At 47.4% G+C, this 24,748-nt stretch overlaps 1 protein-coding gene across 1 annotated transcript in view; it reads left to right on the forward strand.

Annotated features, from left to right (window-relative positions):
- LOC112246541 (sodium-dependent phosphate transporter 2-like) overlaps positions 1–24,748 on the forward strand; it is a 151,389-nt gene that overhangs the window by 63,142 nt on the left and 63,499 nt on the right. The window contains 5 exon segments of the mRNA XM_042320239.1: positions 18,051–18,662; positions 22,022–22,162; positions 23,145–23,230; positions 23,502–23,598; positions 24,341–24,460. Coding sequence (XP_042176173.1) covers positions 18,371–18,662; positions 22,022–22,162; positions 23,145–23,230; positions 23,502–23,598; positions 24,341–24,460 — 736 coding nt within the window. The 5' untranslated portion in view covers positions 18,051–18,370.

The following is a 24,748-nucleotide window of genomic DNA, read 5'->3' on the forward strand; positions in this document are numbered from 1 at the left end:
CATTCAAACCAACTCAGTCGAGTTGAATCAATACATCACAGCACATATTTGATGGCTACACTTCCTGCTTTACTCGTATGGGTACACCTGCAAATGGCCGCCAGTCCATCATTTATGCCGTCATTGACTTTAACTGGGAATGCCTGTTCTATTCATTCTATTTCTAGAGGAGAAAATGTGAGTCTTTTTGCTGATTGAATGGTTATGACGGTGAATGAGTCATTTGGCTGGCCAATAACAACAGTCATCCTAAATTCAATGACCGTCACAGCCCTATATCCCCCTTCTGACACCCGTTTGGGGCGGCAGGTAGCCTAGTGGTTAGAGCATTGGTCCGGTTACCGAAAGGTTGCTGGATCGAATCCCTGAGCTGACAAGGTACAAATCTGTCATTATCCCCCTTAACAAGGCCCACTGTCCCCTGGTAGGCCTGTCATTGTAAATAAGAATTTGTTCTTAACTGACTTGACTTAATACTACTTGAGTCAAAAAGGTTTTAAACATTAAATTATTTAAAAAAAACTTTTGTTACTTAAATATATAATTTCAAATGGCTTATTAAGCAAACTAGACGGCATTATTTTGGAAAATTTTTGTCTTAAATTTACGGATAGCCATGGGCCCGCTCCCAACACTCAGACAACATTTACAAACCAAGCTTTTAATGTTTAGTGAGTCCGCCAGATCAGAGGCAGGAGAGATGACCAGGGATGTTCTCTTGATTAATGTGTGAATTAGCAGGACAGGAAATTTGTGTTCAAAGTGTATGAGTACTTTTGGGTGTCAAGGACAATTTATGGAGTAAAAAGTACATTATTTTCTTTAGGAATGTAAGTGAAGTAAAAGTTGTCAAAAAAAAAAAAATATATATATATATATGTGTGTGTGTGTATATATATATATATATATATATATATATGTATGTGTGTGTGTGTGTGTGTGTGTGTGTGTGTGTGTGTGTGTGTGTGTGTGTGTGTGTGTGTGTGTGTATATATATGTGTGTGTGTATATGTGTGTGTGTGTGTATATATATGTGTGTGTGTGTATATATGTGTGTGTATATATATGTGTGTGTATATATATGTGTGTGTATATGTGTGTATATATATGTGTGTGTATATATATGTGTGTGTATATGTGTGTGTATATATATATATATATATATATATGTGTATATATGTGTGCGTGTGTATATATGTGTATATATGTGTGTATATATATATGTGTATATGTGTATATATATGTGTATATGTGTATATATGTATATGTGTATATATGTATATGTATATGTGTATATATGTAGATATATGTATATATGTGTATATATATATATGTGTGTGTATATGTATATGTAGATATATGTATGTGTGTATATATGTATATGTAGATATATGTATATATGTGTATATATATATGTGTGTATATGTATATGTATATATATGTATATGTATATATATGTATATGTATGTATATGTATATATATGTATATATATGTATATATATGTATGTATATGTGTATATATATGTATATATGTATATGTGTATATATATACATATATATATATATGTATATGTATATATATATATATACGTGCCAATAACAGAGTGGGCACACTCGCTATATATATGTACTCGCTATATATGTATATATATATATAGCGAGTGTGCCCACTCTGTTATTGGCACGTGTCCTCACTCCAACAGCGTGCGGGGGCGCACGTATAGCCTACATGATGAAATTATTATGGACAAAAGACAAACATCGATCACCATGTCACCAGAATAAGACCCTGGATATTCATTGGAAAGTAGCATCAAGCTCATCACCTCTCACTTTCGCCACCCTGTGATGGTCACCATGACTTATTTCATCTGTAGCCTAATAAACCGCGTGCTTTCCCGACGAGTCATAGTGACGAGGACTGCACAACATGTAATCTCGTGACACCAGATTTAGAAATAGAAACGGGTGGGGTGTCAGGCAGTTGCCCAGCTCTACTGTGTTTTCTGCTTGATGTTGGGCCAGCGACACACAGGGTCTGTCAGGGCTATGACCCTCTGCGTGGTCCATAGAGGTCTGAGCTGTGGGACAGAGAGAGGGTGGGCTGGTGTGTCAGGGCTATGACCCTCTGCGTGGTCCATAGAGGTCTGAGCTGTGGGACGGAGAGAGGGTGGGCTGGTGTGTCAGGGAGGATTGCAGGCTAGTAGAGTGGGATGTTTCGAAAAGAGCTTTGTAGCCCACATGCCCCCAGAGCCCACAATATGTATTAGTCTGGTTTCAAGCTGTTTACATGGGGGGGCTTACTGTAGAGGACATGTGCAGCATTTACCTCTATAAATTAATTTTGATCACTTGTGGGAAAACAAATCAGAAACAGGAAGTATTTAGTCCCATGGGGTATCGAGTTGGGTTTTCGATCAGCGGGTGAGAGATTTCTCTGGGGTATTGAAGCATATGGACAGTGTGTCACAGGCAGAACTATTGTTGTACTCCTATCCAGACCCGCGTTTAAATGCTACTCTAAATCATTCAAAATACTTAATCTGGGCTTGATTGAGCTTGCCTGGTGCGATGGAAGCAGGACCAATAGTTGAGAAACTGCAAACTCGATGCATCTGACTCCACAGGCAGGCTGATGCAGATTATAAAATAATTTGAAAGATTTCAAATAGTATTTGAACCCAGGTGTGTTCTTGCCTATTCAGAGCCTGTTGTAGCTGACTCTTCTCTACACCAGCCCAACACAGGCCAGCCTACACCAGCCCAACACAGGCCAGCCTATACCAGCCCAACACAGGCTAGCCTACACCAGCCCAACACAGGCTAGCCCTACACCAGCCCAACACAGGCTAGCCCTACACCAGCCCAACACAGGCTAGCCCTACACCAGCCCAACACAGGCTAGCCCTACACCAGCCCAACACAGGCTAGCCCTACACCAGCCCAACACAGGCTAGCCCTACACCAGCCCAACACAGGCTAGCCTACACCAGCCCAATACAGGCTAGCCTACACCAGCCCAATACAGGCTAGCCTACACCAGCCCAATACAGGCTAGCCTACACCAGCCCAATACAGGCTAGCCAACACCAGCCCAATACAGGCTAGCCAACACCAGCCCAACACAGGCTAGCCAACACCAGCCCAACACAGGCTAGCCTACACAGGCTAGCCTACACAGGCTAGCCCTACACAGACTAGCCCAACACAGGCTAGCCTACACCAGCCCAACACAGGGTAGCCCTACACTAGCCCAACACAGACCAGCCCAACACAGGCTAGCCCTACACTAGCCCAACACAGGGTAGCCCAACACTAAACTCAGCTTGAGGCGGGGTCTCATTTGAATATTTGGGGGAGTGGCTTGCACTAGTGTGGTCACAATATCAGAATGGTTTGCCTCCGTACCAGGTTTAGTATCACGATACTCGGTACCAAGACAATACCACAACAAAAAAGAAGGCGTATTAGCCAAAGACACAGAATGGCACTTGATCCAAACAGATAAACTCAGCTACTGCCCTGGAAGTTGGGCATCTTTTGGGTTTCAATATGATTACATTTGAAAAAAGTTGCGTCCATTTAAAAAAAAAAACATGTTTTTTTTTGAGAGACAGCCATATATGAATTAATGAATCAAATCATCCAATCAATTTTGACTTCGTTTTTAACCAATCTAACTACAAAACATCATGATGGTAATAATTCATTTGAATAGTAAATCTCTATTGATAAACTGGGTAAATCAAGATGTAACCTCTATTCATAATGCAGGTGAATGAATATTATTCAATAGGACTGCGTCATGGATTGCGTTATTCTGCTTTTTTTTAGCTGATTTCATGATGACAAACAATCCCTTCCATTTAGAGAACTGCTAGGAGAACATATTTTATTATACTGATCAACAGCATTTGCACATTAAGAAGCAAATCTCTTTATTTTATAAAAAGGTGTGCTGTCTCTTTAAGAGTAGTGATGTCATTTGAAGGCAGAGAATGGCTGTGGAATCTGGCTGTGTCGCTATGGAAATGTAGAAACCAGACGTGGAGATGAATTTTTTGGTGGCGAGGGAGACCTAGGGGAATTAATAATTACGTTTTTGGTGGCGAGGGAGACCTAGGGGAATTAATAATTACGTTTTTGGTGGCGAGGGAGACCTAGGGGAATTAATAATTGCGTTTTTGGTGGCGAGGGAGACCTAGGGGAATTAATAATTACGTTTTTGGTGGCGAGGAGACCTAGGGCAATTAATAATTACGTTTTTGGTGGCGAGGGAGACCTAGGGGAATTAATAATTACGTTTTTGGTGGCGAGGAGACCTAGGGAATTAATAATTACGTTTTTAGTGGCGAGGAGACCTAGGGAATTAATAATTGTGTTTTTGGTGGCGAGGAGACCTAGGGGAATTAATAATTACGTTTTTGGTGGCGAGGAGACCTAGGGGAATTAATAATTGCGTTTTTGGTGGCGAGGAGACCTAGGGAATTAATAATTACGTTTTTGGTGGCGAGGAGACCTAGGGCAATTAATAATTACGTTTTTGGTGGCGAGGAGACCTAGGGGAATTAATAATTACGTTTTTAGTGGCGAGGGAGACCTAGGGAATTAATAATTGCGTTTTTGGTGGCGAGGAGACCTAGGGGAATTAATAATTACGTTTTTGGTGGCGAGGGAGACCTAGGGAGACCTAGGGCAATTAATAATTACGTTTTTGGTGGCGAGGAGACCTAGGGAATTAATAATTACGTTTTTGGTGGCGAGGAGACCTAGGGCAATTAATAATTGCGTTTTTGGTGGCGAGGAGACCTAGGGCAATTAATAATTGCGTTTTTGGTGTCAGTCATCTTTGAAATCAGCATATTTTACATTACAGTTAGCATGTTAGCATGTTATCACAAACGCAGTACTAGGGTTGTGAACGCAGTACTAGGGTTGTGAATTGATGTTTGCTTCAGCTGTAACAAGGAAAGTAGGCCTACAGTTTTAAAGCTGCAGTATCTAACCGTTTTGACGACCCTATCAATTTCACACAGAAATATCAGTTTATAGATCTGTCGTTCTCATTGACGTCTTAAGAACCTCGTAGATCTGTTCTATTTCTATCTTTTCCTGTTAAGTTTGGTATTTACATATTTATTTATTTTTTAATTTCGGTTTTTGTACACCAGCTTCAAACAGCTGAAAATACAATAATTTTTGGTTATGGCTAATATATTTCACAACGGTTTAGATGACACAATGATTCTCTACACTACACTTGTTTGTTTTGGTACATAAACTGAAATGAGGGCGGGAACTATTAGAATTGTATCAACCAGGAAATGGGCGGAGCGATTTCGGCATAGAGCACCTTTTAATGCTGGAAGCTACCGGTATCATATAGCATTGTAAAAGTGTTCTAGCTGGTATGGACATCACAGGAGGCTGGTGGCACCTTAATTGGGGAGGACGGGCTCGTGGTAATGGCTGGGGCGGAATCAGTGGAATGGTATGGAATATATCCAACACGTGGTTTGATGCCGTTCCGTCGGCTCCGTTCCGTCGGCTCCGTTCCGTCGGCTCCGTTCCGTCGGCTCCGTTCCGTCGGCTCCGTTCCGTCGGCTCCGTTCCGTCGGCTCCGTTCCGTCGGCTCCGTTCCGTCGGCTCCGTTCCATCGGCTCCGTTCCATCGGCTCCGTTCCATTGGCTCCGTTCCATTGGCTCCGTTCCATCGGCTCCGTTCCGTCGGCTCCGTTCCATCGGCTCCGTTCCATCGGCTCCGTTCCATTGGCTCCGTTCCATCGGCTCCGTTCCGTCGGCTCCGTTCCATTGGCTCCGTTCCATTGGCTCCGTTCCGTCGGCTCCGTTCCGTCGGCTCCGTTCCGTCGGCTCCGTTCCGTCGGCTCCGTTCCATTGGCTCCGTTCCATCGGCTCCGTTCCATCGGCTCCGTTCCATTGGCTCCGTTCCATTGGCTCCGTTCCATCGGCTCCGTTCCATCGGCTCCGTTCCATCGGCTCCGTTCCATCGGCTCCGTTCCATTGGCTCCGTTCCATTGGCTCCGTTCCATTGGCTCCGTTCCATTGGCTCCGTTCCATCGGCTCCGTTCCATCGGCTCCGTTCCATCGACTCCGTTCCATTGACTCCGTTCCAGATATTATTATGAGCCGTCCGCCCCTCAGCAGCCTCCGCTGAAGGACCTTGTTTTGCGAACAGTTTCAACATTTCTACATGTCGTGTAACAGTATTCAACTGTGTTAGCTTGGGGGAGGAGCCGACAATCCAACCCAGACCGCTCTAGCAATGAACGAGTAAGTAGAGCAATACTGACAGTAACAAATTCTCTTATCGAAACGTTTTATTTTAGTAATCAAATCAAAGTTTATTTGTCACAAGGCCGAATACAACAGGTCTACACCTTACAGTGAAATGCCGAATACAACAGGTCTACACCTTACAGTGACATGCTGAATACAACAGGTCTACACCTTACAGTGAAATGCCGAATACAACAGGTCTACACCTTACAGTGAAATGCTGAATACAACAGGTGTACACCTTACAGTGAAATGCTGAATACAACAGGTCTACACCTTACAGTGAAATGCTGAATACAACAGGTCTACACCTTACAGTGAAATGCTGAATACAACAGGTCTACACCTTACAGTGAAATGCTGAATACAACAGGTCTACACCTTACAGTGAAATGCTGAATACAACAGGTGTAGTAGACCTTACAGTGAAATGCTGAATACAACAGGTCTACACCTTACAGTGAAATGCTGAATACAACAGGTGTAGTAGACCTTACAGTGAAATGCCGAATACAACAGGTGTAGTAGACCTTACAGTGAAATGCTGAATACAACAGGTGTAGTAGACCTGACAGTGAAATGCTGAATACAACAGGTCTACACCTTACAGTGAAATGCTGAATACAACAGGTGTAGTAGACCTTACAGTGAAATGCTGAATACAACAGGTGTAGTAGACCTCACAGTGAAATGCTGACTTACAGGCTCTAACCAACAGCAACAAAGGTATTAGGTGAACAATAGATAGGGCAAATAAATAAAAACAACAGTGAAAAATAACAGTAGTGAGGCTATATACAGTAGTGAGGCTATATACAGTAGAGAGGCTATATACAGTAGTGAGGCTATATACAGTAGAGAGGCTATGTACAGTAGTGAGGCTATATACAGTAGAGAGTTTATATACAGTAGAGAGGTTATATACAGTAGAGAGGTTATATACAGTAGTGAGGCTATATACAGTAGTGAGGCTATATACAATAGAGGCTATATACAGTAGAGAGGCTATATACAGTAGAGAGGCTATATACAGTAGTGAGGCTGTATACAGGAGAGGCTATATACAGTAGAGAGGTTATATACAGTAGAGAGGTTATATACAGTAGAGAGGCTATATACAGTAGAGAGGCTATATACAGTAGAGGTTATATACAGTAGAGAAGCTATATACAGTAGAGGCTATATACAATAGAGAGGTTATATACAGTAGAGCGGCTATATACAGTAGAGGCTATATACAGTAGAGGCTATATACAGTAGAGGCTATATACAGTAGAGGCTATATACATATCTAAATTTCAGTATACCGGGCAACACCAGCTTGCACACAGTTCTTTTAGTGCAGACAACTGTTCTCAAAACAAGGTCCTTCAGCAGAGGCTACAGGCTATACAGAGGCTGCTGAAGGGGCGGACACAGTTCTCTTTGTTCTCTCCGGTTTAAGGGTTCTTTTGTTTGATCATGGTGATTAAATATTCTTAAACAAGTGCATGTGACATAATATATTATGAGAAACTTTCTCTTGTAAAAACATACCGTTCAAAAGTTTGTGGTCACTTAGAAATGTCCTTGTTTTTGAAAGAAAAGCAACAAAAATGTTTGTCCATCTAAAATGACATCAAATGGATCAGAAATACAGTGTAGACATTGTTAATGTTGTAAATGACTATTGTAGCTGGAAACGGCTGATTCTTTTTATGGAATATCTACAGAGGCGCATGATCAGCAAACATCACTCCTGTGTTCCAATGGCTCGTTGCAAAGAAAAAGCCATATCTCAGACTGGCCAATAAAAAGAAAAGATTAAGATGGGCAAAAGAACACAGATACTATACAGAGGAACTCGGCCTAGAAGGCCAGCATCCCAGAGTCGCCTCGTCACTGTTGACGTTGAGACTGGTGTTTTGCGGGTACTATTTAATGAAGCTCCCAGTTGAGGACTTGTGAGGCGTCTGTTTCTAAAACTAGACTCTCTAATGTACTTGTCCTCTTGCTCAGTTGTGCACCGGGGCCTCCCACTCCTCTTTCTATTCTGATTAGAGCCAGTTTGCGCTGTTCTGTGAAGGGAGTAGTACACAGCGTTGTACGAGATCTTCAGTTTCTTGGCAATTTCTCGCATGGAATAGCCTTCATTTTGCGGAACAAGAATAGACTGACGAGTTTCAGAAGAAATTCTTTGTTTCTGGCCATTTTGAGCCTGTAATCGAACCCACAAATGCTGATGCTCCAGATTCTCAACTAGTCTAAATAAGGCCAGTTTTATTGCTTCTTTAATCAGGACAACAGTTTTCTGCTGTGCTAACATAATTACAAAAGGGTTTTCTAATGATCAATTAGCCTTTTAAATTGATACACTTGGATTATCTAACACAATGTGCCATTGGAATACAGGAGTGATGATTTGCTGATAATGGGCCTCTTCACCTATGTAGATCTTCCATTAAAACTCAGCCGTTTCCAGCTACAATAGTCATTTACAACATTAACAATGTCTACACTGTATTTCTGATCAATTTGATGTTATTTTAACAGACAAAAAAATGTGCTTTTCTTTCCAAAAACAAGGACATTTCTAAGTGGCCCCAAACTTTTGATCGGTAGTGTGTGTATGACAGTAACAACTTAGTTGTCTTTCTGATACAATGTAACACATTCCCAAAATACCTTTTAAGGCTTGAAATTATTAATGTATTGAATTCAAATTAAATAAATAAATACATTTTCTATTTAATAGCGAAGGCGCATCAGCCTAACATAGGCAGCCTACATGTGGTAAATATTTTAACCCGCATTGGGCCCACATCGTGCCAGGGCGGCAGATAGCCTCGAGGTTAGAGCATTGGGCTAGAAAGCGAAAGGCTGCTGGTTTGAATACTGGAGCCGACAAGGTGAAAAGTCTGCCACTGTGCCCTTGAGCAAGGCACTTCATCCTAATTGTTCCAAGGGGCCCTGGTGATGTCCCACTCCCTGGTGGTGTCCCACTCCCTGGTGGTGTCCCACTCCCTGGTGATGTCCCACTCCCTGGTGGTGTCCCACTCCCTGGTGATGTCCCACTCCCTGGTGGTGTCCCACTCCCTGGTGTCTCATGGAGAGTTGGCATATAAAAATAAACCTTTCAATTACACACTTGTGTGTAACAGGACAAATATAAACAAATCCAAAATTATTAGGTTTTCTGGGAAAAGATTGGCTTTTTTTTCAGGCAAGGTGAGAGCTGGCCACACTGGGCCAATGCCTTGGGGCCAACATGGACCCGATGAGGTGCATTGGGCCTCATAGTGCCATTTTGGACGTGTTTCCTGGTGGCTACCTAAACAGATAGACAGGCTAAAATGATCCTATCTGCCCAAATACAGGTCTCAGTTCAGTCCATAAACAAGTTGTCAGTGGCCGTCCTCACCCAAATACAGGTCTCAGTTCAGCTCATAACAAGTTGTCAGCGACTGTCTTCACCCAAATACAGGCCTCAATTCAGCTCATAAACAAGTGTTAACTCGGCAGTTATCTACTGTCTTCACCCAAATACAGGCTTCAGTTCAGTTCATAAACAAGTGTTAGCTAGGCAGCTATCTACTGTCTTCACCCAAATACAGGCCTCAGTTCAGCTCATAAACAAGTGTTAGCTAGGCAGTTATCTACTATCTTCACCCTAATACAGGTCTGGGTAAAGTTCGTAAACAGGTGTTAGCTAAGCAGCTATCTACTATCTTCACCCTAATACAGGTCTGGGTAAAGTTCACAAACAGGTGTTAGCTAAGCAGCTATCTACTATCTTCACCCTAATACAGGTCTGGGGTAAAGTTCACAAACAGGTGTTAGCTAGGCAGCTATCTACTATCTTCACCCTAATACAGGTCTGGGTAAAGTTCACAAACAGGTGTTAGCTAGGCAGCTATCTACTATCTTCACCCAAATACAGGTCTGGGTAAAGTTCACAAACAGGTGTTAGCTAGGCAGCTATCTACTATCTTCACCCTAATACAGGTCTGGGTAAAGTTCACAAACAGGTGTTAGCTAGGCAGCTATCTACTATCTTCACCCTAATACAGGTCTGGGTAAAGTTCACAAACAGGTGTTAGCTAAGCAGCTATCTACTGTCTTCACCCAAATACAGGTCTGGGTAAAGTTCACAAACAGGTGTTAGCTAAGCAGCTATCTACTGTCTTCACCCAAATACAGGTCTGGGTAAAGTTCACAAACAGGTGTTAGCTAGGCAGCTATCTACTATCTTCACCCTAATACAGGTCTGGGTAAAGTTCACAAACAGGTGTTAGCTAGGCAGCTATCTACTATCTTCACCCAAATACAGGTCTGGGTAAAGTTCACAAACAGGTGTTAGCTAAGCAGCTATCTACTGTCTTCACCCTAATACAGGTCTGGGTAAAGTTCGTAAACAGGTGTTAGCTAGGCAGCTATCTACTATCTTCACCCAAATACAGGTCTGGGTAAAGTTCACAAACAGGTGTTAGCTAAGCAGCTATCTACTGTCTTCACCCAAATACAGGTCTGGAGTAAAGTTCACAAACAGGTGTTAGCTAGGCAGCTATCTACTATCTTCACCCTAATACAGGTCTGGGTAAAGTTCGTAAACAGGTGTTAGCTAGGCAGCTATCTACTATCTTCACCCAAATACAGGTCTGGAGTAAAGTTCACAAACAGGTGTTAGCTAAGCAGCTATCTACTGTCTTCACCCAAATACAGGTCTGGGTAAAGTTCACAAACAGGTGTTAGCTAAGCAGCTATCTACTATCTTCACCCTAATACAGGTCTGGGTAAAGTTCGTAAACAGGTGTTAGCTAGGCAGCTATCTACTATCTTCACCCTAATACAGGTCTGGGTAAAGTTCACAAACAGGTGTTAGCTAAGCAGCTATCTACTGTCTTCACCCTAATACAGGTCTGGGGTAAAGTTCACAAACAGGTGTTAGCTAAGCAGCTATCTACTGTCTTCACCCTAATACAGGTCTGGGTAAAGTTCACAAACAGGTGTTAGCTAAGCAGCTATCTACTATCTTCACCCTAATACAGGTCTGGGGTAAAGTTCACAAACAGGTGTTAGCTAAGCAGCTATCTACTGTCTTCACCCTAATACAGGTCTGGGGTAAAGTTCACAAACAGGTGTTAGCTAGGCAGCTATCTACTATCTTCACCCTAATACAGGTCTGGGGTAAAGTTCACAAACAGGTGTTAGCTAAGCAGCTATCTACTGTCTTCACCCAAATACAGGTCTGGGTAAAGTTCGTAAACAGGTGTTAGCTAAGCAGCTATCTTCACCCTAATACAGGTCTGGGTAAAGTTCACAAACAGGTGTTAGCTAAGCAGCTATCTACTATCTTCACCCTAATACAGGTCTGGGTAAAGTTCACAAACAGGTGTTAGCTAAGCAGCTATCTACTATCTTCACCCTAATACAGGTCTGGGTAAAGTTCACAAACAGGTGTTAGCTAAGCAGCTATCTACTATCTTCACCCTAATACAGGTCTGGGTAAAGTTCACAAACAGGTGTTAGCTAAGCAGCTATCTACTGTCTTCACCCAAATACAGGTCTGGGTAAAGTTCACAAACAGGTGTTAGCTAAGCAGCTATCTACTATCTTCACCCAAATACAGGTCTGGGTAAAGTTCGTAAACAGGTGTTAGCTAAGCAGCTATCTACTGTCTTCACCCAAATACAGGTCTGGGTAAAGTTCACAAACAGGTGTTAGCTAGGCAGCTATCTACTATCTTCACCCTAATACAGGTCTGGGTAAAGTTCACAAACAGGTGTTAGCTAGGCAGCTATCTACTATCTTCACCCAAATACAGGTCTGGGTAAAGTTCACAAACAGGTGTTAGCTAAGCAGCTATCTACTATCTTCACCCTAATACAGGTCTGGGTAAAGTTCACAAACAGGTGTTAGCTAAGCAGCTATCTACTATCTTCACCCTAATACAGGTCTGGGTAAAGTTCGTAAACAGGTGTTAGCTAGGCAGCTATCTACTATCTTCACCCTAATACAGGTCTGGGTAAAGTTCACAAACAGGTGTTAGCTAAGCAGCTATCTACTATCTTCACCCTAATACAGGTCTGGGTAAAGTTCACAAACAGGTGTTAGCTAAGCAGCTATCTACTATCTTCACCCTAATACAGGTCTGGGTAAAGTTCACAAACAGGTGTTAGCTAAGCAGCTATCTACTATCTTCACCCAAATACAGGTCTGGGTAAAGTTCGTAAACAGGTGTTAGCTAAGCAGCTATCTACTATCTTCACCCTAATACAGGTCTGGGTAAAGTTCACAAACAGGTGTTAGCTAGGCAGCTATCTACTGTCTTCACCCAAATACAGGTCTGGGTAAAGTTCACAAACAGGTGTTAGCTAAGCAGCTATCTACTGTCTTCACCCAAATACAGGTCTGGGTAAAGTTCACAAACAGGTGTTAGCTAAGCAGCTATCTACTATCTTCACCCAAATACAGGTCTGGGTAAAGTTCACAAACAGGTGTTAGCTAGGCAGCTATCTACTGTCTTCACCCAAATACAGGTCTGGGTAAAGTTCACAAACAAGTGTTAGCTAGGCAGTTATCTACTATCTTCACCCTAATACAGGTCTGGGTAAAGTTCGTAAACAGGTGTTAGCTAGGCAGCTATCTACTGTCTTCACCCAAATACAGGCCTCAGTTCAGCTCATAAACAAGTGTTAGCTAGGCAGTTATCTACTATCTTCACCCTAATACAGGTCTGGGTAAAGTTCACAAACAGGTGTTAGCTAAGCAGCTATCTACTATCTTCACCCTAATACAGGTCTGGGTAAAGTTCACAAACAGGTGTTAGCTAAGCAGCTATCTACTATCTTCACCCTAATACAGGTCTGGGTAAAGTTCACAAACAGGTGTTAGCTAAGCAGCTATCTACTATCTTCACCCTAATACAGGTCTGGGGTAAAGTTCACAAACAGGTGTTAGCTAAGCAGCTATCTACTATCTTCACCCTAATACAGGTCTGGGTAAAGTTCACAAACAGGTGTTAGCTAAGCAGCTATCTACTGTCTTCACCCTAATACAGGTCTGGGTAAAGTTCACAAACAGGTGTTAGCTAAGCAGCTATCTACTGTCTTCACCCTAATACAGGTCTGGGTAAAGTTCACAAACAGGTGTTAGCTAAGCAGCTATCTACTGTCTTCACCCTAATACAGGTCTGGGTAAAGTTCGTAAACAGGTGTTAGCTAAGCAGCTATCTACTGTCTTCACCCAAATACAGGTCTGGGTAAAGTTCACAAACAGGTGTTAGCTAGGCAGCTATCTACTATCTTCACCCTAATACAGGTCTGGGTAAAGTTCACAAACAGGTGTTAGCTAGGCAGCTATCTACTATCTTCACCCAAATACAGGTCTGGGTAAAGTTCACAAACAGGTGTTAGCTAAGCAGCTATCTACTATCTTCACCCTAATACAGGTCTGGGTAAAGTTCACAAACAGGTGTTAGCTAAGCAGCTATCTACTATCTTCACCCTAATACAGGTCTGGGTAAAGTTCGTAAACAGGTGTTAGCTAGGCAGCTATCTACTATCTTCACCCTAATACAGGTCTGGGGTAAAGTTCACAAACAGGTGTTAGCTAAGCAGCTATCTACTATCTTCACCCTAATACAGGTCTGGGGTAAAGTTCACAAACAGGTGTTAGCTAAGCAGCTATCTACTATCTTCACCCTAATACAGGTCTGGGTAAAGTTCACAAACAGGTGTTAGCTAAGCAGCTATCTACTATCTTCACCCAAATACAGGTCTGGGTAAAGTTCGTAAACAGGTGTTAGCTAAGCAGCTATCTACTATCTTCACCCTAATACAGGTCTGGGTAAAGTTCACAAACAGGTGTTAGCTAGGCAGCTATCTACTGTCTTCACCCAAATACAGGTCTGGGTAAAGTTCACAAACAGGTGTTAGCTAAGCAGCTATCTACTGTCTTCACCCAAATACAGGTCTGGGTAAAGTTCACAAACAGGTGTTAGCTAAGCAGCTATCTACTATCTTCACCCAAATACAGGTCTGGGTAAAGTTCACAAACAGGTGTTAGCTAGGCAGCTATCTACTGTCTTCACCCAAATACAGGTCTGGGTAAAGTTCACAAACAGGTGTTAGCTAAGCAGCTATCTACTATCTTCACCCAAATACAGGTCTGGGTAAAGTTCGTAAACAGGTGTTAGCTAGGCAGCTATCTACTGTCTTCACCCAAATACAGGTCTGGGTAAAGTTCACAAACAGGTGTTAGCTAAGCAGCTATCTACTGTCTTCACCCAAATACAGGTCTGGAGTCAGGACCTAAAAATGTTGATGCCATTGCTAAACTAGTTGAATCCATAAACCATGTTTTTTTATTTAAATCTGAGAATAGCCCCTAGCTGCCTGCCTGTCTCAGCCTTGGGAAGGTCTACATGCACTTATAGGCACATTTCACAACCTCTGCTTCCTGTTTGTGTTGTGGTGGTGACTCTCTCTCTCTCACTGAGAACCTTTTTAAGACGGCAAACTACAGCAGTAGGACCATTTAGAGCAGGGTAAAGGAAAGGGACGGGATACCATTACACACACACACACACACAGAGAGACATACACACACACACACACGAAACATTGCTCTCTTCTCATGCTTTTGTTTACATGCCCAATGGCCAAGCAGGCCACCTGTTACAACGAAGGGGAAAGGGGGGGGGGTACCTAGTCATTTGTACGACTGAATACATTCAACTGAAATGTCTCTTCCGCATTTAACCCAACCCCTCTGAATCAGAGAGGGGGAGGGGTCTGACTGAATCGACATCCACATCCCGACATCCACATCCCGACATCCACATCCACATCCCGACATCCACATCCCGACATCTACATCCCGACATCCACATCCCGACATCCACATCCCGACATCCACATCCCGACATCCACATCCCCACATCCCCACATCCACGTCCCGACATCCACATCCCGACATCCACATCCCGACATCCACATCCCGACATCCACATCCCGACATCTACATCCCGACATCTACATCCCGACATCCACATCCTGACATCTCGACATCCACATCCCGACATCCACATCCACATCCCGACATCTACATCCCGACATCCACATCCCGACATCCACATCCACATCCCGACATCTACATCCCGACATCCACATCCACATCCCGACATCTACATCCCGACATCTACATCCCGACATCCACATCCCGACATCCACATCCCGACATCTACATCCCGACATCCACATCCCGACATCCACATCCCGACATCTACATCCCGACATCTACATCCACATCCCGACATCCACGTCCCGACATCAACATCCCGACATCAACATCCCGACATCCACATCCCGACATCCACGTCCCGACATCTACATCCACATCCCGACATCCACATCCCGTCATCCACATCCCAACATCCCGACATCCACATCCCGGGGACCAATGGGTTAACTGCCTGTTTTGCCAAGGGAGACCAGATGCTCGCTGGCTTCCCTTTCCTTCAATACTACTGGCGGCAACGATGTCGTACTCGTTTTGACCAGACTGCATCAGATAGATGGTCTACCCGGTAGAGAGACAGAGGGGAGCTGTTTATTTATTTATTAACTTCTTTTTTTTTCTTAACTGAATTGTTGGTTATTTATTCAAAAAGTGTCTCAGACTAAAAATGCTGATCAAGGATCAGTTTTGCCTCTTTTTACATTTTTTTTAGATCATAATGAATCAGATTATCTGAAAACTGATCCTAGATCAGCACTCACTACTTTGATACTTGTCCACATCCGATGCTAATATTCATCTGGATGGAAACTCTGCGGTGGAGAAGCAGTGAAAGGTGATCACGCCTCATAGCAGCTGACAGCTAAGAGCCTTGTTGTGGTGGAGGGAGAGAGGGAGGGAGAGAGGGGGGAGTGAGGGAGGGAGAGAGGGAGGGAGAGAGGGGGGAGTGAGGGAGGGAGAGAGGGAGGGAGAGAGGGGGAGGGGGGAGTGAGGGAGGGAGAGTGAGGGAGGGAGGGGGAGGAGGAGGGAGGGAGGGAGAGAGGGAGGGAGAGAGGGAGAGAGGGAGAGAGGGAGGGAGAGAGGGGGGAGTGAGGGAGGGAGAGAGGGAGGGAGAGAGGGGGGAGTGAGGGAGGGAGAGAGGGAGGGAGAGAGGGGGAGTGGGGGAGTGAGGGAGGGAGAGTGAGGGAGGGAGGGGGGAGGAGTGAGGGAGGGAGGGAGGGAGAGAGGAGGGAGAGAGGGAGAGAGGGAGGGAGAGAGGGGGGAGTGAGGGAGGGAGAGAGGGAGGGAGAGAGGGGGAGTGGGGGAGTGAGGGAGGGAGAGTGAGGGAGGGAGGGGGAGGAGTGAGGGAGGGAGGGGGAGTGAGGGAGGGAGGGAGGGAGAGTGAGGGAGGGAGGGAGGGAGAGTGAGGGAGGGGGGAGGAGGAGGGAGGGAGGGAGGGGGAATGAGGGAGGGAGGGGGAGTGAGGGGGGAGGGAGAGGGGGGAGGGAGGGAGGGAGAGAGGAGGGGGGAGTGAGGGAGGGAGAGAGGGAGGGAGAGGGGGAGTGGGGGGAGTGAGGGAGGGAGAGTGAGGGAGGGAGGGGGAGTGAGTGAGGGAGGGAGGGGGAGTGAGGGAGGGAGGGAGGGAGAGTGAGGGAGGGGGGAGTGAGTGAGGGAGGGAGGGAGGGGGAATGAGGGAGGGAGGGGGAGTGAGGGGGAGGGAGAGGGAGGGAGGGAGGGAGAGAGGGGGAGTGAGGGAGGGAGAGAGGGAGGGAGGGAGGGAGAGTGAGGGAGGGAGGGGGAGTGAGTGAGGGAGGGAGGGGGAGTGAGGGAGGGAGGGAGGGAGAGTGAGGGAGGGAGGGAGGGAGAGTGAGGGAGGGGGGAGTGAGTGAGGGAGGGAGGGAGGGGGAATGAGGGAGGGAGGGGGAGTGAGGGGGAGGGAGAGGGGGAGGGAGGGAGGGAGGGAGGGAGAGAGAGAGAGAGGGGGAGGGAGGGAGGGAGGGAGAGAGAGAGGGGGAGTGAGGGAGGGAGAGAGAGGGGGAGTGAGGGAGGGAGGGAGGGGGGGAGGGAGGGAGGGAGAGGGGGAGGGAGGGAGGGAGGGAGGGAGGGAGGGAGGGAGGGAGGGAGGGGAGGGAGGGAGAGAGGGGGAGGGAGGGAGAGAGGGGGAGTGAGGGAGGGAGAGAGGGGGGAGGGAGGGAGGGAGGGAGAGAGGGGGAGGGAGGGAGTGAGGGAGGGAGGGAGAGAGGGGGAGGGAGGGAGTGAGGGAGGGAGGGAGGGGGAGTGAGGGAGGGAGAGAGAGAGAGGTGTTAATATGCTATTCCTAAAACACTGAACACATAGCTCACATCTCGTTCCCCACACACTAGTCTTTTTATAGGCCCCAGTCCAGCTAACAGGGATGATTTGATTCTTTTTAAAGTATGGACCATGATGCAATTATTTCCTATTGTGGCTGGCTATCGGAGCTGTCCTCTGCTTTACACACACACACACTTTCAGTCTGCTCGCTTTAATCAAAGACTGCGCCTCACAGGTCATTGGTTGGGGTTGGGGGGGACAGTCACTCTGATTGGTTGGTGTTGGGGGGAGCAGACATTATCATTAGTCGGTGTTGGCGGACCAGACATTCTCATTGGTCTGTTGTTGGGGGGGACAGTCACTCTGATTGGTTGGTGTTGGTGGAGCAGACATTCTCATTGGTCTGTTGTTGGGGGGGGAGGATGTCTAGCCTAATTGTGACCTCTAACCTCTCTTTTCTTTGTGTGTTTGTTTGTCAGGTGAGGGACGTGTGTAGAAGGGACTGTCTCAGCTCTGAGTCATGGAATGGCCCCTCCGTCCGCCACGAGCCGCCTCCTCTCCACAGACTGACTTCCAGACCCTGAGTTAGCGACACATTGCTCCCCTCCAACTGAACACAACCAGGAAGGGGACGAAGTCACAGCAGAGCTTCGTACGCACAGAGGAAAGGATTTACAGCTCCTCTCCAACGAACCAACAGCTAGCTGCTTTTAGCTGAGTTGGTTAGGTTGAGTTTGGTAGGTTTCTCTCCTTGTCTTGTTTTTTTTTCTGTGGATTTGGGATTTTTGATCGAGTCAAGATGGTGGATTTACAAGAGTACCTGTGGATGGTGATCCTGGGCTTCGTCATAGCCTTCATCCTGGCGTTCTCTGTGGGGGCCAACGACGTGGCCAACTCGTTCGGAACGGCGGTGGGGTCAGGGGTGGTGACGCTGAAACAGGCCTGTATCCTGGCGTCCATCTTTGAGACGTTGGGTTCCATGCTGCTTGGAGCCAAGGTGGGGGAGACCATACGGAAAGGCATCATAGACGTCAACCTCTACAACGAGACGGTGCCTGTTCTCATGGCGGGGGAGGTCAGCGCCATGGTCGGTACGTATACCATACCCTGTACTATACCATACCACGTCTTACAATGTTACAGTACGTATACCATTCATTGTGTCAGTGCTGGGGATGCTACCAGTCTGGGGATGCTACCAGTCTGGGGATGCTACCAGTCTGGGGATGCTACCAGTCTGGGGATGCTACCAGTCTGGGGATGCTACCAGTCTGGGGATGATACCAGTGTGGGTGATCTGGGTCTGGGGATGCTACCAGTCTGGGGATGCTACCAGTCTGGGTGATCTGGGTCTGGGGATGCTACCAGTGTGGGTGATCTGGGTCTGGGGTTGCTACCAGTCTGGGTGATCTGGGTCTGGGGATGCTACCAGTCTGGGTGATCTGGGCCTGGGGATGCTACCAGTCTGGGAATGCTACCAGTCTGAGGATGCTACCAGTCTGGGTGATCTGGGTCTGGGGATGCTACCAGTCTGGGGATGCTACCAGTCTGGGGATTGCACCAGTCTGGGGATGCTACCAGTCTGGGAATGCTACCAGTCTGGGGATGCTACCAGTCTGGGTGATCTGGGGATGCTACCAGTCTGGGTGATCTGGGTCTGGGGATGCTACCAGTCTGGGGATGCTACCAGTCTGGGGATGCTACCGGTCTGGGGATGCTACCGGTCTGGGGATGCTACCAGTCTGGGGATGCTACCAGTCTGGGTGATCTGGGTCTGGGGATGCTACCAGTCTGGGGATGCTACCAGTCTGGGGATGCTACCAGTCTGGGGATGCTACCAGTCTGGAGATGCTACCAGTCTGGGGATGCTACCAGTCTGGGTAACCTGGGTCTGGGGATGCTACCAGTCTGGGTGATCTGGGTCTGGGGATGATACCAGTCTGGGGATGCTACCAGTCTGGGTGATCTGGGTCTGGGGATGCTACCAGTCTGGGAATGCTACCAGTCTGGGGATGCTACCAGTCTGGGTGATCTGGGTCTGGGGATGCTACCAGTCTGGGAATGCTACCAGTCTGGGAATGCTACCAGTCTGGGGATGCTACCAGTCTGGGGATGCTACCAGTCTGGGAATGCTACCAGTCTGGGGATGCTACCGGTCTGGGGATGCTACCAGTCTGGGGATGCTACCAGTCTGGGTGATCTGGGTCTGGGGATGCTACCAGTCTGGGGATGCTACCAGTCTGGGGATGCTACCGGTCTGGGGATGCTACCGGTCTGGGGATGCTACCAGTCTGGGGATGCTACCAGTCTGGGGATGCTACCAGTCTGGGTGATCTGGGTCCGGGGATGCTACCAGTCTGGGGATGCTACCAGTCTGGGTGATCTGGGTCTGGGGATGCTACCAGTCTGGGTGATCTGGGTCTGGGGATGCTACCCGTCTGGGGATGCTACCAGTCTGGGTGATCTGGGTCTGGGGATGCTACCCGTCTGGGGATGCTACCAGTCTGGGTGATCTGGGTCTGGGGATGCTACCAGTCTGGGGATGCTACCAGTCTGGGTGATCTGGGTCTGGGGATGCTACCAGTCTGGGTGATCTGGGTCTGGGGATACTACCCGTCTGGGGATGCTACCAGTCTGGGGATGCTACCAGTCTGGGGATTGCACCAGTCTGGGGATGCTACCAGTCTGGGAATGCTACCAGTCTGGGGATGCTACCAGTCTGGGTGATCTGGGGATGCTACCAGTCTGGGTGATCTGGGTCTGGGGATGCTACCAGTCTGGGGATGCTACCAGTCTGGGGATGCTACCGGTCTGGGGATGCTACCGGTCTGGGGATGCTACCAGTCTGGGGATGCTACCAGTCTGGGTGATCTGGGTCTGGGGATGCTACCAGTCTGGGGATGCTACCAGTCTGGGGATGCTACCGGTCTGGGGATGCTACCGGTCTGGGGATGCTACCGGTCTGGGGATGCTACCAGTCTGGGGATGCTACCAGTCTGGGGATGCTACCAGTCTGGGTGATCTGGGTCCGGGATGCTACCAGTCTGGGGATGCTACCAGTCTGGGTGATCTGGGTCTGGGGATGCTACCAGTCTGGGTGATCTGGGTCTGGGGATGCTACCCGTCTGGGGATGCTACCAGTCTGGGTGATCTGGGTCTGGGGATGCTACCCGTCTGGGGATGCTACCAGTCTGGGTGATCTGGGTCTGGGGATGCTACCAGTCTGGGGATGCTACCAGTCTGGGTGATCTGGGTCTGGGGATGCTACCAGTCTGGGTGATCTGGGTCTGGGGATACTACCCGTCTGGGGATGCTACCAGTCTGGGTGATCTGGGTCTGGGGATGCTACCAGTCTGGGTGATCTGGGTCTGGGGATGCTACCCGTCTGGGGATGCTACCAGTCTGGGTGATCTGGGTCTGGGGATGCTACCAGTTTGGGGATGCTACCAGTCTGGGTGATCTGGGTTTGGGGATGCTACCAGTCTGGGTAATCTGGGTCTGGGGATGCTACCAGTCTGGGAGATCATTCTCATTACACTGTCTTGTAGTATTATACAGCTGTCTGACAACAGGTTTTTCATCCAATATGAAGGCTAACAATAAGCGATTTTCTTGAACTGTGCCTGAACCTAACTGACTTAGCCAGCAGCATACCACCCTGCATACCACCCTGCATAACACCCTGAACCATCCAGCATACCATCCAGCATACCACCCAGCATACCACCCTGAACCATCCAGCATACCATCCAGCATACCATCCAGCATACCACCCTGCATACCACCCTGAACCATCCAACATACCACCCTGCATACCACCCGAACCACCCAGCATACCACCCGAACCACCCAGCATACCACCCAGCATACCACCCTGCATACCACCCAGCATACCACCCTGCATACCACCCTGCATACCACCCAGCATACCACCCAGCATACCACTGCTGGCTTGCTTCTGAAGCTAAGCAGGGTTGGTCCTGGTCAATCCCTGGATGGGAGACCAGATGCTGCTGGAAGTGGTGTTGGAGGGCCAGAAGGAGGCACTCTCTCCTCTGGTCTAAAGAATATCCCAATGCCCCAGGGCAGTGATTGGGGACATTGCCCTGTGTAGGGTGCTGTCTTTCGGATGGGACGTTAAACGGGTGTCCTGACTCTCTGAGGTCATTAAAGATCCCATGGTGTTAACCCCGGTGTCCTGGCTAAATTCCCAATCTGGCCCTCAAACCATCACGGTCACCTAATAATCCCCAGTTTACAATTGGCTCATTCATCTCCCCTCCTCTCCCTGTAACTATTCCCCAGGTCGTTGCTGCAAATGAGAACGTGTTCTTACCTGGTAAAATACAAAAATGGACACAAAAGCATCTCCTTTAAGGGATGGTTTCTATCATTTTTCAGGCTAAATCTTATAGTTTGTACGACCACCTCTCTCTCTATCTATCTACAGGTTCAGCGATTTGGCAACTCATCGCCTCTTTCCTCAAATTACCCATCTCCGGGACGCATTGCATCGTGGGTTCGACCATCGGGTTCTCCATGGTGGCCATTGGCACCAAGGGCGTACAGTGGATGCAGCTGGTCAAGATTGGTATGTCAATGACTATGTTACACAGCCTGCTCTGCATAGGGTTTACTATCAATGACTACATTACCCAGCCTGCAGCTGGTCAAGATTGATAATTATTTGTTTATTAGGATCTATTTTAGCCCACCACTGGCTAGTCATCACATGACTCAGTCTATTATGAATACATTACCTAGCCTGCTCTGGGGTAGGGCTGACTGTTTATGACTACATTACCTAGCATTCTCTGGGGTAGGGCTGACTGTTTATGACTACATTACCTAGCATTCTCTGGGGTAGGGCTGACTGTTTATGACTACATTACCTAGCATTCTCTGGGGTAGGGCTGACTGTTTATGACTACATTACCTAGCCTGCTCTGGGGTAGGGCTGACTGTTTATGACTACATTACCTAGCCTGCTCTGGGGTAGGGCTGACTGTTTATGACTACATTACCTAGCCTGCTCTGGTGTAGGGCTGACTGTTTATGACTACATTACCTAGCCTGCTCTGGGGTAGGGCTGACTGTTTATGACTACATTACCTAGCCTGCTCTGATGTAGGGCTGACTGTTTATGACTACATTACCTAGCCTGCTCTGGGGTAGGGCTGACTGTTTATGACTACATTACCTAGCCTGCTCTGGGGTAGGGCTGACTGTTTATGACTACATTACCTAGCCTGCTCTGATGTAGGGCTGACTGTTTAGGACTACATTACCTAGCCTGCTCTGGGGTAGGGCTGACTGTTTATGACTACATTACCTAGCCTGCTCTGGTGTAGGGCTGACTGTTTATGACTACATTACCTAGCCTGCTCTGGTGTAGGGCTGACTGTTTATGAAAACTACCCAACAGGAGTGGTTATTTTAGGATACACAGTGATGTGTACCTCATTCAGTCTGCTCATGCAAGCTAGGATCAATGACCTATCAGAATTGATGCTCTCAAACATGACCTATGACTACATTACCCAGCCTGCCCCTTCTTTCCCTGTTTTCTCCAGTTGCATCCTGGTTCATCTCTCCCCTCCTGTCAGGAATGATGTCAGGGTTCCTCTTCTTTCTTATCAGACACTTCATCCTTAATCAGGTGGGTTACCGGTAGTCACATTATACGTTATTAGTAGTGTGTGTGTGTGTGTGTGTGTGTGTGTGTGTGTGTGTGTGTGTGTGTGTCAGAGGTGGCTGGTGGTAGGAGCTACAGTATAGGATGAAGGGCTCATTGGACTGTTTGACTCCTTTCCATGAATTCTATTCCAGCCATTACAATGAGCCTCCTATAGCTCCTCCCACCAGCCTCCTCTGGTGTGTGTTTGGTTTTGACCTTGTGTGTGTTGACCTGTGTGTGTATTTGTCTTTAGGATGACCCGGTGCCCAACGGTCTCCGTGCCCTGCCAGTGTTCTACGCCTCAACGATAGGCATCAACGCCTTCTCCATCCTTTACACAGGAGCACCATGTAAGAACTAGGACTGAGTCTAACCCAACCCTAACCTAGCCCTTTACACAGAAGCATCATGTGAGAACTAGGACTGAGCCTAACCCAACCCTAACCTAGCCCTTTACACAGAAGCATCATGTGAGAACTAGGACTGAGTCTAACCCAACCCTAACCTAGCCCTTTACACAGAAGCATCATGTGAGAACTAGGACTGAGCCTAACCCAACCCTAACCTAGCCCTTTACACAGAAGCATCATGTGAGAACTAGGACTGAGCCTAACCCAACCCTAACCTAGCCCTTTACACAGAAGCATCATGTGAGAACTAGGACTGAGTCTAACCCAACCCTAACCTAGCCCTTTACACAGAAGCATCATGTGAGAAACTAGGACTGAGCCTAACCCAACCCTAACCTAGCCCTTTACACAGGAGCACCATGTAAGAACTAGGACTGAGCCTAACCCAACCCTAACCCTTTACACAGGAGCATCATGTGAGAACTAGGACTGAGCCTAACCCAACCCTAACCTAGCCCTTTGCACCTCACTACTTTTTAACTTCATCTTTATATTCTCTCTCTCGCTCTCTCTCTGTCTCTCTCTGTCTCTCTGTCTCTCGCTCTCTCTCTGTCTCTCTCTCTGTCTCTCTCTCTCGCTCTCTCTCTGTCTCTCGCTCTCTCTCTCTCGCTCTCTGTCTCTCTCTCGCTCTCTCTCTCTCTTTTCTCTCGCTCTCTCACTCTTTGCTCTCTCTCCATCTCAGTGCTAGGTCTGGAGATGTTACCGGTGTGGGCTATAGCTCTGATCACGCTGGCGGGGGCTCTGGTCTGTGCTGCCGTGGTCTGGTTCGCTGTCTGCCCCTGGATGAGGCGGAAGATAGCAAGTATGTATTACCAACCAGCCCCGTTCTCTGTCCCTGTCCCCTGTCCCTGCACTCTGTCCCCTGTCCCTGTCCCCTGTCCCTGCCCTCTGTCCCCTGTCCCTGCCCTCTGTCCCTGTTCCCTGTCCCTGTTCCCTGTCCCTGCCCTCTGTCCCTGTCCCTGCCCTCTGTCCCTGCCCTCTGTCCCTGTCCTCTGTCCCTGTCCTCTGTCCCTGTCCCCTGTCCCTGCCCTCTGTCCCCTGTCCCTGTCTCTGTCCCCTGTCCCCTGTCCTTGTCCCTGTCCCCGGCTAA

The sequence above is a fragment of the Oncorhynchus tshawytscha genome, linkage group LG04, assembly GCF_018296145.1.
Source record: "Oncorhynchus tshawytscha isolate Ot180627B linkage group LG04, Otsh_v2.0, whole genome shotgun sequence".
Taxonomy (NCBI): Eukaryota; Metazoa; Chordata; class Actinopteri; order Salmoniformes; family Salmonidae; genus Oncorhynchus; species Oncorhynchus tshawytscha.